Source organism: Notolabrus celidotus, chromosome 4 (genome assembly GCF_009762535.1).
Source record: "Notolabrus celidotus isolate fNotCel1 chromosome 4, fNotCel1.pri, whole genome shotgun sequence".
Taxonomy (NCBI): Eukaryota; Metazoa; Chordata; class Actinopteri; order Labriformes; family Labridae; genus Notolabrus; species Notolabrus celidotus.
The window spans coordinates 28,631,548-28,649,838 of NC_048275.1; the positions used below are offsets into that span (position 1 = coordinate 28,631,548).

At 41.8% G+C, this 18,291-nt stretch overlaps 1 protein-coding gene across 1 annotated transcript in view; it reads left to right on the forward strand.

Annotated features, from left to right (window-relative positions):
- rhoq (ras homolog family member Q) overlaps positions 1 to 18,291 on the forward strand; it is a 24,868-nt gene continuing 6,577 nt past the window's right edge. Inside the window, exons 1-3 of the mRNA XM_034681612.1 lie at positions 1 to 585; positions 895 to 953; positions 14,196 to 14,360. Of these exons, the coding sequence (XP_034537503.1) occupies positions 444 to 585; positions 895 to 953; positions 14,196 to 14,360 (366 nt within the window). The 5' untranslated portion in view covers positions 1 to 443. The remainder of the gene's footprint in view (positions 586 to 894; positions 954 to 14,195; positions 14,361 to 18,291) is intronic.

An 18,291-nucleotide genomic window follows, 5' to 3' on the forward strand; every position in this document is an offset into this window, starting at 1 on the left:
CCTTGTCTAGCAGCAGCTCAGTGCGCCAGGCTGTACGAGCTCAGCCTAGGAGCTCACCGGGGAGTGGGCACGGCAGACCGGGGGCACAAGGAGCGGCAGCTGCAGCGGACTCTTCTTGGGTTGAGAGGGAAGCTGTACTAGGAGCACTTACCTCGAAGGGGTTCATTTGAGCAGAAATAGCAAACACATTCACGTTCAGATTTGTGAGAGTTCCGTAACCAGCTGTGGGGAGGAGTGGGGGAAAGATGCAGCTCCAGTCCGGCTCGGTGCCCCGCGCCGTCCGCCTCCGCCGCTGGTGATGCCTGCCGCGCGGGATCACCGCCCAGCAGCAGCAACAGAGGCAGGAGGAGCACGAGGAGGAGGAGGCGCAGGAGGACCAGAGGGAGGAGGTCAAGACAACAGGGCGTCAGGGGGCCGGTGATGATGACGGTAAGGTCAGGATCATGGCTAACGGAACCGGTACTATCATGTTAAAATGCGTCGTGGTGGGAGACGGAGCAGTGGGAAAAACGTGTCTGCTGATGAGCTACGCCAACGACGCGTTTCCGGAGGAGTACGTCCCCACAGTCTTCGACCATTATGCAGGTATAGCAACAATGTTCATATATGTGTGTCTAATTATCAGATGATACTATTCTTGTGTTCAGTTTGTCTGTGACCATAAACATGTCTCAGATTAGATGAAGAGTGAACTCCCTGCTCTCCCTCCTCCCCCTCTCTTTGCATTGGCTGCATCTGTTGCTATAATCAAAACCACTTGTTTGCCTTCTTCATAGCAGAGAGGGGTTGGGGACCCCGACTCCCCCTCCCTCTCCTTCCTCCTTCACCCCCTCCCTCCTCTCCTTCCTTCTTCTCCTCTTCCTCCTCTCACTGCTCTTTGTCATGTCGTTGCAGTGAGCGTCAGTGTCGGGGGGAAGCAGTACTTGCTGGGACTGTACGACACAGCCGGTCAGGTACAGTTTATTTTTTCTTCAGGCTGTGAGCCAAGCATGTCAAGGACACACACACACACACACTCACTCTCTCTCTTTCTCTTTCTCTCTCTCTCTCTCTCTCTCTCTCTCTCTCTCTCTCTCTCTCTCTCTCTCACACACACACACACACACACACACACACACACACACACACACACACACTGTATGTATACCTTCTTCACCCATGTGCTGCAGGGGCTGATAACTGTCCTCCAGCCGTCCACAGGCTTCATATTAAGGCCAGGCACTAAGCTGCAACAGGTGACAGCACAACACAGTTTACCGCAGATTGTGTGTGTGTGCGGGCGTGGACAGTGGTGGTGGAAGTGGGTGTTTTATGTGTGTATTGAGGGGTCAATAGTTGTATTATGTAGAGAACAGGCCTCCTATGTGCAGCAGTGATGTCACAGGTTGGCTTATAGGGCTGCTAATGCTGCGCTTTTTCTTTACAATGTGCCATTCAGCTGGCAGGCGTCAAAACTGTACCCAACAGACACACTCACACACACACACACACACACACACACACACACACACACACACACACACACACACACACACACACAAACACACATAAACACACACACACTGGCTCATTGTGGGCATCATCAGCAAAAATCCCCCAAACTGCTGATGGACTGAAGTAAATTGGCAAATACTGTTAATGATTTGATGTTTGAAAAGATTGTCTCTCAGTGAGTGGTGGTAGCAGCTTTTAATTGAAATTTATGTTTGAGAGCACGATTATGGTTACATGAATCCGATTTTATGATACTAAGTGCAGAAAAAGAAAAGGTATTGGTTTATGTTTTTGACCTTCAGAAGTGCCTTAGCGCCTTGTGACATTACCTGTTGGTTTGTGTACACTCTTTGAAGCTTCAAGATGTTTTTTTGTTGTCTGCTTGTTGTTTACTTGACCCATAAGTTAGGGCATTTGGACGAGTGGTTAACTAACTATGAGTTATCTAGTAAAAAATGACACCCAGTATAGATGTAATGAATTGAGAACTGAGCTGTAGAGACCTAAACATGTTTTGTACCAGGCAGTAAACCGGTTTATGTCTGCTGTAAAGTTAGGCCTTTTTACATGGGGCTCTATGGGAATTGACTTACCTTTGGAATCTACCTCAAGTGGACACATGGGGTACTGCAGGTTTTGGGACTTCCGTTTTGGCTTCATTTTTTACTGCTTGGTTTTAACCATTTAGCCTCTAATGTGTTTGACTGATGCTCGGGCTGCATTCACTTTAAAGAGTTTCCATTTTCAACTAAAATTCAAAATTAAAACAATACTTGTCGGGATAAGTACTTTTGGAACTCCTGGAATCCTAGTAACTTAGTTATATTCAAACATGCTACACATGGTGATAATTTGGCTTGAAATAGGAATATCTCTTCACTTGTGCACATGTCTGAAATAGAGACATTATAAAATGCAGAATTCACCCACACAACAGCAAGTAATATAGACCAAAGGGTCAGCCTGTCATCAGTTTTTCACATTGAGCTAACTGCGTCAAGTTTAGGCTGATGGTGATCTTTTCCCTCCAGAGAAGAGTCACATGACTGTTTTTTTTTATTGTTATGAACCCCCAAGTTTCCAAACTGAAACATCAGGGTTTCCAAAGAACTCTGTTTAAGAGGCTCCAAAACTCAAGACTAGTTTGGACAGGGGACATGAATAGGCGTTTTCGACCGGAGGAACTTTACTAGGGACTTTACGGCTGAACTACGTGCATTTCGACTAGATGAACCAAGGTCTAAATTCAGCTCAGGGGTAGTTAATCTCCCCCCTGAAAAGCTCCTGCTTGGGGGCAAGTACTTTTCAAAGGTCCTGGGACTTTCGGCTGAACGTAACGATGTTTGTGGAGTTTTACACAGAAAACTGCATACTGCCCCTTTAAGTTCAGTCATTGTTTAGCTGCACTGTACAGACGGGTCAACAGTTGTGCACCCATTCTCTGCACCAACACCTTTAACCCCCCGACTCTGCAGCAACTTGAAACTGTGCACATGTTAGACGCTGAATAGTTAACACTTTCCTGAGGGACAGATTTAACTGCGTGAAGTCACAATCTGAAATCTGACGCCTCCATCGGAAACACGAAAACTCTGCACTGAAAGGTTAATATGGGAATATTCAGCTTTACTCTGCTCTGTTCATTCATGAATGCTAAATGCTGATGTCCATAAATAACGAATCACAGACAGCCACCAACAGCTACCTGTGGCTGTGATACATCTTCTGTAGAAAACAGATGGTGGAAGTGTTACTACTCACTGTGAAAAGAGGAACACAGGCTTATTGTCTATTCTGGCATGGTTGATAGGCTGTGTGAGCATGTGTGTGTGTGTGTGCGTGTGTGTGTGTGTGTGTGTGTGTGTGTGTGTGTGTGTGTGTGTGTGTGTGTGTGTGTGTGTGTGTGTTTAGCTGATTCAGAGCGTCTCTGAAATGGAGAAGTTCTCCCAGATGTCTGCCGTGGGTGCGGAGTAGAGTTGTTGCTCTTCAAAACGTAGACCCCCACCCTCCTACACCCTCTGCCCCCCTCCTCTGCTGACCTCTTTCTGTGGAGCACGAGGCCAGCTGGAAATATTTAGAGCTTCAGGATCTGATCAAAGACCCGGACCCCGAAGAGACAGAGAGAAAGAAAGAGAGAGTTAAAGGAAGACAGAAAGAGGAAGAGAGAGAGATAGATTTGGATGGGGGAGTATAAATTTGGTCTTCTGTTTCTGTTTCTCTTTGTCACTCTTTATTTTAAAACTACTTTGTCCTCCTCACCTCTGGTCTGTGCTGTACATGTTTATATGGGTGGAAAAAACAGCATACACACAAAGTCCTGCCTGGAGGGGATGTATTATATCAAAAAATATATGCCAAGTATCACTCTTAAATCATGTACAAAAACATAATTTGGTACATGAATGAGAAAAACCTTTATCTATATTAGTTATTTTATTTTGACTCTAATCAACTAGAAGTTTCAAATGTCCCTGCATAACTTACTGTTAGAATTGCATTGCTTGAGGAAGCTGAAATAGTTCTGAAGTTGCTTCCAGTTGAGTTTGACTGTGTAGATCTTTTAAAAAAGCTCAGTAGGGAAAGTCTATGGAAGGCATGATGTCAGTGTTAGTCTTGTTGATTACAGATGTTGACCAACTTTGCCTTTAGGGTCATAATATGCAGTTGAACAAGGCTTTAGATCTCAAAATATCTCATATTCTTGCAATACTCAACAAACAGTTTACTAAATCAAAATTTCCAATGTATTGGGATGAAATTATGTCATCAAGTCTTTGGTGATTAACATTCTATTGGTAAGCTTGATGCATGTCTTGATTAGTGGTAAGGATGGGATTTTGCCTCTTTAGGTCTGACTTCTGGCCTGACATCTCCTAACGGATAGAAATGGAGCCATGTTATCCATTCTATATAAAGCCAATGATCGATATAGATACACACTGCTGTCATGCAGTAATGTAATTCCATACTATCATGTCAGTGTGTCATATCCGACACAAGGTCTCAAGATTGTTGCATCGTTGTGATACTGTATGTTATGGTGCGACAGATCTTTTTTTGTGTTAAATTTTCTAGGTGTAGCCATAATCACAAGTTATGTTATATGCCTGTAAATCTTACCTTGACTGTTGGTTGCATTCGAACAAAATCTAGCACTTTCCTGCAGGGTTTGTAGAAGTATAGGCATTTTCATATCTCTCCATCTGAGGGGTTGCAATATCACATTTACAAAAATTCAAGTAAAAATGTAACTTATCCCTTTGGATTTTCTGTAACCTCACAATTTAAATCAATTATTGCATCTTTTCTAAAAGTTTGAAAAACCACTCTCATTCCTGTATCATCATATATATCTTCAAAGTAACTTCCTTGTTATTCATATTAACCTCCTTAGGTCAGCAGTGTTATATAAACATAATAGGGTATGTTTGTTTAATCTTCAATATCTCTGCACTGCTTCCTGCAAAGGACTTCCTTTTTTTGCAGTTGCACAGACAGCTGTGTCCTTCTACTGTGGCTCTTCTGTGATCATTTCAGTTGCTTTCTAATCCAGCATCAAACTACAGTATCTTCTGATACAATTTCTCAATTTAGTCCATGGTTATAAATCTAAATCATGTATTTTAATCACTCTTTATTTACATAGCCCCAATTCTACGCAGATTTTTATCAGAGGTCACTTAGGACAGAAAGAGCAGGTCTGGACTAAACATGACGTGTAGATTTATCTCTGCACACATTGATAGAATTGTGATGTGCATGCACAGAGCAAATTCAGCATCCCATGACTATACACAGTAATTTAATTCAGCACATTTAATTGGGCATCTTGACACACAAAACCAAAGTAATGTTATAGGACATACAGCTTGCTCAGTGAATAGATGACTTTACTGGACTCATCTTCACCTACTGTGGCTATGTAATGTGTTGCACCAGTAGTTCCCAATGTGTGTATCTGTGTGTGGGACGGGAGGACTTGTGTGGCTGGGGGGGGGGACATGGAGCCATGCAATGGTGTTTATTCAAACACAGAGCAGACAGAACATACAGATATCTGACAGGGTTGCAGAGAAAAACAGCTGAATCTCCTGAAACAGACAAGACAGGTGACGAAGTCTATCCTACTCTTGAATTCAGCTCTGGTGTTTTTGGTTCTAATGGTGACCCTGTTAATTGGTGGCTGAAGGTGCCTTCAAATGGGGATGTGTTTACCCTTTTTACAAGAAATGACTGTATGAACACATCCCGTCATACTCACGACATCGTAAGTTGAAATTTTCTGAAAGCTTTGGCTGTTTTCGAAACTGCCTACTATACAACAGTATGTACTGATTTGTCCAAAATTCATTATGTAGTATTCAGTGTGTGAACAAGAGAGAAATCTGCAGTATGCCAAAACTACCCAGATGTCGTACTGATTCAGGAAAATTTCTCAGTATGCAGTGGACCAGTCTCTCTGGCGTACTGTTTCCCACAATGCACTGCACTAACGTAACGCTTTTTCTTTTTAAATTTTTCTTACGGGGGGGGCACTGAGTTTTGAGGTGCTGTATAAATGATTAAATTCCATATAAACCACTTATAAACTTTTTAAACCACAAGTGGGGCGGCTGTGGCTCAGTGGGTAGAGTCAGTCGTCTATCAATCGGAAGGTTGGCGGTTCGATCCCAGCGCCGGCAGTCACATGCCGAAATGTCCTTGAGCAAGACTCTGAACCCCGAATTGCTCCCTCTGTTGTTCGGAGGTGTGTGAATGTGTACGAATGAGATTAGCTAATACTGATGGTCCCTTACTGTAGCAGCCTCTACCATCAGTGAGTGAATGGGTATGAATGGGTGAATGTGACGAGTAGTGTAAAAGCACTTTGAGTGGTCAGAAAAACTAGAAAAGCGCTATATAAGTACAATTCCAAGTCCAAGTCCAGTCCATCCATCCAAGTGGATGCTAAAGATCAGTTTAGCTATCAGCTTGGCCGTTGTATACTTCTGCTTTCTGAAACCGGAAATCCGGCGATGCCTGATCCAGCGTACTGCAGAACAGATAGAACAGAACAGTCATACTTCATAGATAGTATGTAGCAGGCGGTTTTGAAAACAGCCGCAGTTTTGCTATCAACTTGTCCGTTGTTAACTTCCGCTTTCCAAAACCAGAAATCCAGTGTCGCCTGGCTTGGCATACTGAAGAACAGATCCAACAGAACAGTCATACTACATACTAAATTTAAACGCAGTATGTAGTAGGCAGTAACTACTGCTTGTACAACATGTTAGCTATGTATGGGACCAAGAGGATCCACGGCAAGTGTTAATTTAGATTGTTAACTTTGTGTCTTTTGATTTGTTCTTCTGTACGGCATTTCAACAAATATGAAAATAGTAATATAGCATTTCTACTTTTGAAGCAGTGAGGGCAGCTATTGAACTTTTGGAGTTCATGTAGCAATTTCCTAGCATCGGTGCTACCACTTAAATGCCAAGTCCCTCATTCATACAACTTAACCCCACGACGTTACGAGTTTCATTTGAAGGCAGCATGTGGTTGTCTCAGTTACAACGGATGTTGAATACAAAGTATTTTCCGTCACGTTCACTAAACAAGACTGTAAAGAGGATGATATGCACATTATAATAAAAATAAATAAATAAATAGAGTCATTTGTGAGGACAGCTATGTATCCTGTTTCTGCAAGTATGTCAACCACAGACACTGAAGCTCGCAAGTTAACAGGGTCACAAGTTAAACCGAAACACACAAAAAATTAGGAACAGCTGTGTTCCACAAAAAAAACCCAAAAAAAAAACAATAGCTCAAGACATTGAACCTTGCATCACAAACTTTGGAAAGAGCATCAAATACAATTACAAGTTTTTCCTTGAGGGACGGTAATATACTTAGAAAAATAACCACTATGAAACAATGTAAAAGTATTAACATTTATCTTCGTATTGTTACTCCTGACAAAATTAGAGAGAAGAGTGATTAATTAGAGAGTGACCAAAACAATCTACAGCGTGTTTTTTATTGTCAGACACATAATTACAGCTTGACATTGAGCTGCGGCGCTGTGCCTGCTTGTTTGTGCGCCTCTGACTGCTATTTTCTGCATGCTGCTTCCCGCCGCTGTTTATTGAATTATTCCATATGAAGGTCTGAGGAGTCTGTTTTTCTGATTGTGAAGAGGAAACAGTGGAGCGAGTCTTTACTTATTCATTTGTTCTGCTGCTGCTGCTGCATCACAGCCTGAAGATGTAGCAGGAGGAAACAGGAAGTAGATGTTAATTGCAGTCGTTACCAAGGAAACGCTTCAGCAGAGGGGAACTCAGTAGTTGGGACCCTGTGCAACCAGTGTGTGTCGTTGTCCACTGCCCAACTCCTCAGCTGATGTCACACATAGCCGCACTTCCTGTAAAAACACTTCTCCCTCCTCTCACAGTCCGATGAGTCTTTTTAGAGTTAGCAGCCAAAAGTGTCCAACTGACCCCCACATGAGGGAGGGGGGCAGGTGTGCAGTGGGGTGAGAGTTGGAGAGGGGAGAATGTAATTGGTTTAACCTAGCTGGGTGTCTTGTCACCACTCAGCTGCTCCAACATAGAGGAACAGGAACTCTGCAGAAGCTCTTCAGCTCACACTTTGAGCTGGTGACACTTAAGATAGCTCAAGTGTCAAACAACTGTGTTAGTTCAGTTCTTCAAACAACAGTTCCATAAAAAAATATAATAATAATAAAATAACATGAAAAATGTTGTTACACTTTTGAAAAAAGACAGAACAATAATTCAAACTGTGCAAAGGCTGACCATACCAGCCTTATAGTGTGGTTCTAAAAACCTGCATCCTATACTTTCCTGTGCAACCAACAGACTTCCTCCTACTTGGTGAATTTTAAAGGTTGGGGTAATGATACAGCAAAGTCTCACTGTATGTTGCATGGCAGTACTGTATCATGAAATGGACATCAAGTATCATTATTATTACAAAAATTATAACAAAAGAAATACAAATCCATTCTTTTTGTTTCAAAAATATAAAAAAATGCTTCTTCAGACCAATCAGTCCTGCAAAAATTTCATAAAATACCTTTGATCTTTTGTTTTTAGTAAGCATTACCTTAAAGCTAGGGTTGGTAGTCATGGAAAACTTGCATGAATTTGAATGTAGCATTCCCTCAATACTCAGTCTAAATCCATCCCCCCCTCCCCTCGCAGACTGGTCCTCAGCACATCGTTTGTGTTTTGCACTACGTCAACTCATGTCTCACTCAGCGGTAAACAGCGGTGAAAGTTAAAAACACAAACAAACATGGCTATTGTTAGTACTCACAACTCACAGCAAGCGGGAGAGAGGAGAGACAGGCAGTAGAAGTTCTTCATTCATTCAAACATTGATTGTTGCTTTGTTGGTTGGTGTGATCACGGCTGACAGTGACCGGTTATTAAAGATCAACGTGTTCACGAATCGGCTCATCATCCCTACAGCATCCGGACGGACGCTACAATACATCTACATTTTCTGTAGGACTTACTAAATGTCATTAATTCTTTTGCTTGTCAGAGCCCCCTTAATGAGAGCTTTTTAGACTCTGATCCGGACTACAGTCTTGAGCAAAGCACTTCATCGGGTCAGAGGGGACAGGCCCGAGGTCGAGCGAGAGGGGCAGTAAATAGAGTCAGGGGAAACAGAGGCGGGGGACGGGGAGTGCACGCCGGGGAAATGTACACTCAGGAGGCGGGCAGAACGTCAGGACGGGATTTGATTGGTTTTATAAATTGGACCCTAATGACGGTGATTGGTTGGTGTTTTCCCAGGTTTACTCTGGCTGTAAATAGCAGCTTTTTTTTTACTCTTGTTTAAGAACACATTATGTATTGATTGCCATCGGGACATAAAAATAATTTTAACCAGTATAACAAAAAGTGTATCTAAATCTGACTACCAACCCCAGCTTTAACAGTGGCAATTTACATTCAACATACACATTGGGTGTTTTATAGGTATTCCTATAGTAGAGAGGTGTCAAATTGAGATTGAATCAACATAAATGAAAGCGTGTATGTTTGTTGTTTTTAAAGGTACATATAATACAGCCACATGTGGTTTATTTCACTAATGCTTGTTAAGAGGGCCAATCCATTTTGAGTTTCATTCTTGCAAGAAAAATAAGTACTATATTTTGTTTGTCAGGGAACCGGTGGGAACAAGGATGTGTATAAAACAGAGCTCATTACACTGAGGATGATAAAAGGTCTTCATTCATATTGTACCATACACAGTTATGCCATTAACAGGCCATTACAGGCTTCAGTAAACTGTCTGATTTTTGAATGGAGTCTGGCAGGATGTTCTCACTCTGCATGCCTGAATAGACAGAGTGCATGAGGCTTTGATTAATGATCATTAATCACCACTCATGGACAGGAGAGTAAAAAGCTCCTTTATTCCTGAGGTCAAATCCAGGTCTGTGAAATGTGCAGACTCACAGATCAGAGGCTGACCTTTGGGAGAATGTCTGGGCTTGTTTTCTGGCCCAGCGGCCATGTTGGAGCAGGCGTCTGTGACTCTGTTGAGACAGCCGGCTTATCGAGCCCCAAGGAGGCGAGGAGGAGATGGATAGAACGAAGAGAGTGATAGAGGGAGCAGAGGGAGTGACTCACTGGTATCATCGCACTCATATGTCACAAGAGTCAACAGAGCAGAGACACACAGCAGAGCTCGTGCAGAGGAGACGCAGAGTCTCGCCCTGATGGAATGGTATGGACATGTATGGGGAGAAGTTAAGCTGCTCTGCTCTTCTGTGATCATAATATTTACTGTACACTCCTCACTAGACTGTTATGAAACGTCTCAGGGGTGAACTACTTAACTATAAAACCTGCACAACATGGAGGAAACACTCTGAATAAGATCTAAGCTGTTGACAAAGCTTTTCAATTTAAAAAATAAGTGCAAGTTTATTCATATTTCTAACAATGCAATATAACTGAGTATATGTAGCCATATTCCACATGGTATAATATATTTAAATTGGAAAGTAATTGTCCCCAGGGAATCATAAGAAATATCATAATGCTTGAGAATGCATAAGAATAATATCACTGTACCATAATTAGAGTATAGTGATAATATCAGGTTGTGACAAAATGATGTTGTAATTTTATAATAATTAAAGTATATCATTCAGGAACTGTCTTAACAGTTTTATAAACATTATGTACCTATGAACAAATGTCTAACTTTCGAACTGTATGAAATAAAGACATTTTAATCCAGAGCACCTTTACAGCAGAATGAGTGAAAACATTTCTGCACTCAGCGCTGATCAGACTTCAGATTGAGCAACGTAGGAGTACTCACTCCGTCTGCGCCTCTATATTTACACTCTGAGAGAGCAGCAGGCGCACTGTCTTCTTTGGTAATGTTTCGGGGGTGTGCTGAGGAAACAGAGCTGTGTCTCAGAGCAGCACTGGGCTTGTTTACAGTAAACTGCTGACCGTATAACACTGTGTGTCTTTATGTCTGCTGCTCTGCAGGGATCGCAGGATTCACTTGTGCAAGCAAAGGTCACGAGCACACAGAGGCACACAAACACACACAAACACACACAAAGTGCACTTGACCTTCTGTGATAGTGCTTGTGGAGGGAGGAGAACACATGATATATGTGCTGTTATGTTTTCTTCTTTCTATCTTTCTTCCTCTGTTTATGTAAATATGTACACAGTTAGTATGTTTCTGATTGGCTGCAGGGTGCCAATTAACTCCTGAGATTGCAGAGTAGGCTCAATCAATTGAAACTGTTTTATGTTCTCAATCAAAGCTCTGGCCTCCGGTTCAACTTAACTACAGGTTTACATCCAGTATAAACGATGAAAGACTCCTTCATTTCTTAAACCTAATTGGAAAAAATGAAAACGGTTGAAAAGAGATAAAGTGAAAAGAGAAGACTAACTGCAGTTACTTCAAACACTGTGTAGCCCTGCAGTACCTCTGAACACCACAGAGGGCGCCTGTAACATAGCGGTGCAGTAAAGCCTGATTTATACTTCTGCGTCGAATGGACGGCGTAGCTTACGCCATAGGTCCGCGTAGCTCTCGTACTTTCGCAGAGGCCTACACACGTAGCTTACGTGCACCTCCTCCAAAATGTAACTACCCGTAGAATCGACATGGACCACATGTCCTGTGTTTGCTCCGCTCGGCAGCATTGTATTCACAAACCAATGGGTGATGTCACTGAGCCCAAGTTTTGTACTGTCTGTGGATGAGATGGTGGACCTGGAGAGGAGCTATCAGAGCTATACATTCAGCGCTTACAGCAATGCCTAAGGCTATACTTTAATGGCTAATACATTAGAGAGTCAATTAGCTAGATAACAACAGTAGGCTGCACAGAAAGAGAATGTATTTGTAGTGGTAGCTGACAGGAGTTGTTTCATTTGAGCAAAGAAGCTGTGACAACTTGTCAAATTGCATACATACAGGGAAGACAGCAAAGACTGGATGAGCTAACTGGACAGGTACTGAGATACTGATTAAGGGATAAGATAAGATATTACTTTATTGATCTCCCCGGTGGGGGGGGGGGGGGGGGGGGGATTCAGTTGTGACAGCAACCCAGACATTAGTACAAACAAGAAAGAAGTTTCGATAAGTAAAAATAAAATTAAAATAAAATAAGTAAAAATTAAAATAAATAAATAAAGCTAGAATACAATTTAGATATATACAATGTTAACCGCCGGCCTTAAAATATGAAGCCAATGCGGAAGTGTTAAAAACTGCAGTTCATCTGGCGCCTGCTTGAGACTGGCTGTAGAAACACCACGTATACAACCATTCAAAAAAGAGGTTCTTTAAAGCAGATAAAACATGTTTACAGCCTGTTTCTAACGATGGTTTTGGTCTGAATAGCTCATTTCCCTATCTGCACACACTGTACGGGGGGAATTTTTTAAGACATTTTTATTGTTGAAGATATTAAGATTACAAGTATTGCCTAAATAAGGGCATCACTAACTTGACTGACAGGTGGGCACCCTGTAGCTGTTAGCGAAAAGGCTAAAGAGCACGACTCAACTCCACGTCTTTGTGTCAGATCGAACAAAGTTAGGCTGAGTCAGCATCACCAATATGGCATCCACCGACAACAGGCTTCAAAACTCCACTTCAGAAACAAATGGGGGATGTCACGCAGACTATGTCCATTTGTTGTACAGTCTATTGCACAGACACAGATACCTGTTAAATGGTGTTAATGTAAAAAAACATTACTAGGGTGTTACAGGTCTTAAGGTTTTCCCCTGATTGTGTCTCAGCTCGCATGAAGCACCAGATGGTTTGCATTCATAACTGATTCATCCCATCAGCAAATTCAGATAGTGTGAGGTAATCTGTCATTCACAGTTCAGTTACATAAATAACTGTGTGTACACTCATTCATCCCATGAAGCTATCCAAGTCTAAAATCAGCCACCAAAGATTCTCTGAAATGTCTGATAGTCTGGTCTGTTAAAACAGAAGATGAAACACTCATAAATCTCAGTATTTGCCCACTTGACTCTTAGATTTATCAGCTGTCTTCATAATTTATTCCAGTTTAACATAAAGTCAGTTTATCTTCAGTTCATTACACAACCGAAGATGACCCCCGGTTGATCTACTGCTGGAGAACCTCCTGACGCCCGGCTCATTTGCATTTCCATTTCCCTCTGTGCGTTTGTGTGAGAAGGCCTTGTCTCTGAGGGTTGTATCAGCGTAATCTGGTCAGACTTTGCCGTGTGTTTTTAATTCACTGAAGGCATCATAATAAAACATAGTCATGCAAACTGTTGAAACTCTCTCTGTTACAGCGGGACAGTCAGAACATGCAATTTGTTTGATTTCAGGGATTTGGACAATACGTGTCTTCGTCAAAGACTGTGAGATTGAGTTATTCTGTTAGAGTCATGTCTAATCACTGCAGATCCATTGACTGCCTGTGTCTTTGAGCTAGCAGCAGAAAAGCAGCCCGTCAGGAGAAGAAGTGAGATGGTTTATGAATATTCATGTGTGTGTGTGTGTGAGTTGGACACTCTGTCAAAAGGGTTTATCTCTGCGGAGGACAGAGAGAGCCTGATCTGACACACAGAGGACAGCCTCGTGTCTATGAATTAGCCGTTCATACAGCACAAATATCTGAGATGGCAGGGAGACTAGGTCTCAGCATCTTGTGGCGATGCCTTGTGCAAATGTAAAATAATACATAATTGTGTGTGTCAGAAAGAGAGGAAGCTTCTTTCATTTGAAGGTCACCCTCTCCACATCCTTTTCTTATCATATCTTATTTCAAAGAGAGTTTTTTTTTCTTTGAATTTTGTAAGTATTTCAACTATTCTTCTCTGAAAGCTTAATCCAGAAGTTTTGAACCATGGTGGTTTAAAAATGAATAGGTACAAAAGTGTTGTATTTGTTCAAGGTATTTGCTTCGTATGACAAGTGTGGCAGACTGCTCTCTTGAAAACCACCAGACTCCATCGAAAAAAAGGAGCTGCACACCCTTACGTTAGCTCTGCTGGTCACAGTAAAGGAGCTCTGCATACAGAGCTCATATTTTACACACTTTAATAATTCATGAACAGTAAGAAAAAGGAAATGAACCATGTCTTCTGCCTGACCTACTGTCCTCCTTTGACCCTGAACGTCTCTGTCTCATCTTCTTCTAGGAGGACTACGACCGTCTCAGACCGCTGTCCTATCCCATGACTGATGTCTTCCTCATCTGCTTCTCGGTCGTTAACCCCGCCAGTTTCCAGAATGTGCGTGAAGAGTGGGTGCCAGAGCTGCAGGAGTACGCACCCAGTGTTCCCTACCTGCTCATTGGCACACAGGTGAGCCCAGTACCTGTCAGTGTGTGGCTTATAGAACAGTCAGCATAAAGCGGGGACCTGAGAAATCTTACAAGAACAATGTAAGATAAAAGCTAAGGTCACACAGACAAGAGGTTGTAGAGAAAGAAGAGTATGTTTTAGTGGCTCATGATGTAAAGACTGAGGAGAAGATAGAAATCAGTTTATGTCCCGTTGTATAAAGAACAAGAGAGTCTGCTTTGGGAAGCAAATTGGGGTCATGGAGGGGTCAAACAATGCAGGGCTTTCATTCAGGAGGCCAAAGTTCAAAGTTAGAGACCTTCATGAAACTAAAAACCAGCTGACTTCTCTTGAGTTACATAATATCACTTATGTCATATGCTGAATGTCAGCAGCAAACTATTTCCGTCAAGCTATTAATTTTTTAATCATGATTAATCGCATGATTTTCCATAGTTAGCTCAAAATTAATCGCAATTTAATGGAAACTCAGTTCACATCGGCAATAAATACAAATAACTTTGGTCTTGCGGAGAGAACCGTCTGACCGGGCTTTGAAGCTAAACTTGCCATTTGAAAGAAATGTTTCTTTATCCATTTCTGCTCAAGGAGGTTTTTTTCTGCTGGCCATACACAACTGCTAGAAGCATTTAGCTGTTAACTCCAGGATAGCAGGTTAGCATGTCAATAGTCAGAGTATATGACCATGACGTCTCATATGAACAAAAAAGAAAGGAGACTCCACCCTCTGGTGCTATTGGGTACTGCAGTTATATTCAAGATTCAAGATTCAAAGGTTTTTATTGTCAATTTTCACTGTATATATGAGACATACAGGAAAAACAAGATGCTGTTTCTCTCTTCCAGCTTTTAAATATCTAAAATTTTAATATAAAATACAATAAAATATAATAAAATGCAGTTCTATAAAAAACATCCTGTGTACACAGTGCAGGTAGTGCAGTGACAGTTTAAAAATGGACAATGGAAATAGATAATAGTGCAAATGATATTAAGGTGCAGACAGTATTCGAGATAAGTGAATGATTAAGTAAACGGTTAATGTGCAAAAGCAGCTGAGGTAGAGTCCTGCTGGCTGTGTTCACTATGTGCTGCAGAGTCTTTTGGCAGGAGTCAGTGCAGCCATCAAACACCACAGCGACGCAGCCAGTAAAGGACACTCTCGATAGTACCTCTGTAAAAGGAGAACATGATGGGGGTGGGACTTGTGCTTTCTTCAGTTTGCGGAGGAAGTAGAGCCGTTTTTGAGCCTTCTTGGCCAGCGATGCAGTATTGTTTGTCCAGGAGAGGTCATCAGAGATGTGCAGTCACAGGCACTTGGTACTGCTCACCCTGTACACCACTGTAGTGTTGTCCGCGAATTTGATGATGTGGTTGGTGCTGTAGGTGGGCACACAGTCGTGGGTCAGCAGGGTAAAGATCACATCTAGACTTTGACGATTAGGTTTTATAGTTTATCAGTAGAATAATCATCCCTTTATTATAATGCTTTGTCAAATTTTACATACCTATGTGGTGTTGCTTTTAAGATAAGATAAGATACTCTTTTATTCATCCCACAATGGGGAAATTCATGGAGTTACAGCAGCAAACAAAAATGTTAAAAGTACAAGAATTTCAACAAGAATATATATAGAAAAAAAATGTCTATTAGAGACGACAGCTTGGCCATAATTCTCCTGTCAGCCAACACCTCCACAGGGTCCAGGACTGAGCTGGCCTTCTTCACCAGCGAGTTCAGTCTTGCTCTCCTGTATCTTGTCCGCCCACAGCAGGTGAAATCCTTCCTATGTGGCGTTTGTGTCCGGTGTTAGCTCTGTTAGCATGATGTTACTCTACCAGTATTCCCTCTGGTTTTGGGTTAGCTCGTCCACCTTATCGTAGATAGATCTTACATTCCCCATAACGGTGGGTGGAAGGACAGGTCGATGTCGAATTTTTTTAGCTTGCGCCTCAATACCAGCATGTCATCCTTGCCTCCTTCTCCTCAGCTTGCAGGGAATATCGGGCCTAGCATCGTTTAGCATTAACATGCTACGGGCTGCTAACAGCTGATCTCATATGTAACAATGTGACCATGGTTACACGTAGGATCTCCGGACACACACAGGAACTAAAATAGTAAAAACCCCACTGCAAACGTAGCCAGTTTGGTGTCCATGGCCAACAAATGAGTCATTAAAAATCATGACACGCTCCAAATACAAAGATAACTTAACAGATATGAAAAAAGTTGAAAAAATAACAACAAAGAGAGAGCTGCTGCAACAAGCAGCCACTCGAGCGGCGCTAATCCCATTAGATTAATGGGAGATAAAGGAAATTATATCAGCTGTTACCATGTTGAGAGACAATTGAGCATGAAAGGTTGTAACATTGTAACAAACACCCCATGAAGGAAAGTACTTTTCACTGATTGGCCAAATGAAAGAGAAAACGTCATTCCTGTGACAGCATTTTGGTTAGTTCAGATGTTCTGCTCTACTTGTGAAGATGAACCTTAGACCTTCATGGTGCAACTGAACAATGATTCAACTTAAAGCTCCAGTGAGGAATTTCTAGCTGGTTATGTGATACACAGTAATCAATACTGATGCCTCTTTGTGAGCTACTAAAGCAAACAAGACCATCAGAATGAAGACTGAACATTTCTATCAGGTCATTTTTAATGACTGAAACTGCTGCTGGGGGGTAGGTGGCAGAAACAGCCTTTGTTTACATTTACATTTTCCACAGTAAAGATTAACAGTCAGTGAAACTACAACAACTTAAACATGTCCAGGGAAAAAAATGTGCAAAGAGATACAACCTACCTCTTTGTCCACAGGGGGCGCCAAAATCAACACTTAGTATACAAATACTAAAGTTCCTCACAGGAGCTTTAAGTCGTTAACTAGCTAAATTCACATTTGGTAAGTGTGGACTTTGCACTCTCAAAATAAAACTCAAACAAGCCGAGTGGATAGTCAAAACAATAAATTTGACAAACCAACATGGATGTTAAAATTTTGTAGAGCTATTAAGAAACAAAAAGGCAAATTACACCAGACCTCAGAATCAGCCTGGTTACATCAGAAGTTATACTTAAAGTTTATGTTCACCCTCAAATTGATCCCTGCTTTAGGATCAACAAATCAGACATTAAAAACCAACAATGACTTCATTCAGAGACGCTAAAGCAAAGCTAATGTCCCGTAATCTTCACTAAACTCATGTAGATTTTAAAAGATGACATTAATCCTGATAGATTATTTCTTAAGTTTTAAACCCTCTGAAAATATAATTCGTCCTCTGAGAAGAGTGCACTGACTTGTGGGTGATTTTTTTTTGGTCTGTGTTCCCTGGCAACCAAATGCCAGCGCAGCGAGGCCCCACGGTGATGAAGAGGAGGATGGAGTGGGTGTCTGATTTATCTGCTGTCAGCTGATGTTTACTGAGCTTCTTCCAGTCTCTCTATCTCTCTGCAACTCGGCTGGGCGCTCACATGTACACACCGTGCTAACGCAACACACACCAATCAGGAGAAGGTTAATGAAGGTTGCTCCCTGTGAGGCTGTGAAGAAGGAGGTTTCATTTATCCTAATTTGTTGTTACACAGACGTGGATGAGCAGAGTGTGTTCTGAGTGTTGTAATGAATAAAGAGAGAGTGAGGAACTTTGTGGTCGGCTGTGAAATGTCTTTTCACAACAGCAGGAAGTGTGACAACATGGTGTCAAAATGTGAAAACAGTCAGTTATGCAGTTATGGATGTTTAGGAGGACAATGTTGTAACACCTTATTTGTGGCGCTAAATCAGAGAGCAAGTAAACAAGAGACTGCTAAGAAAAGTGTTTAATTTATCTTAAAGGCAACCAGGTCAGTCCTCAGTAAAAAACAAAACCTGACTGGATTCATTTTGTCAGTTAAAAGTTTGGATCTCTGCACTTGGTT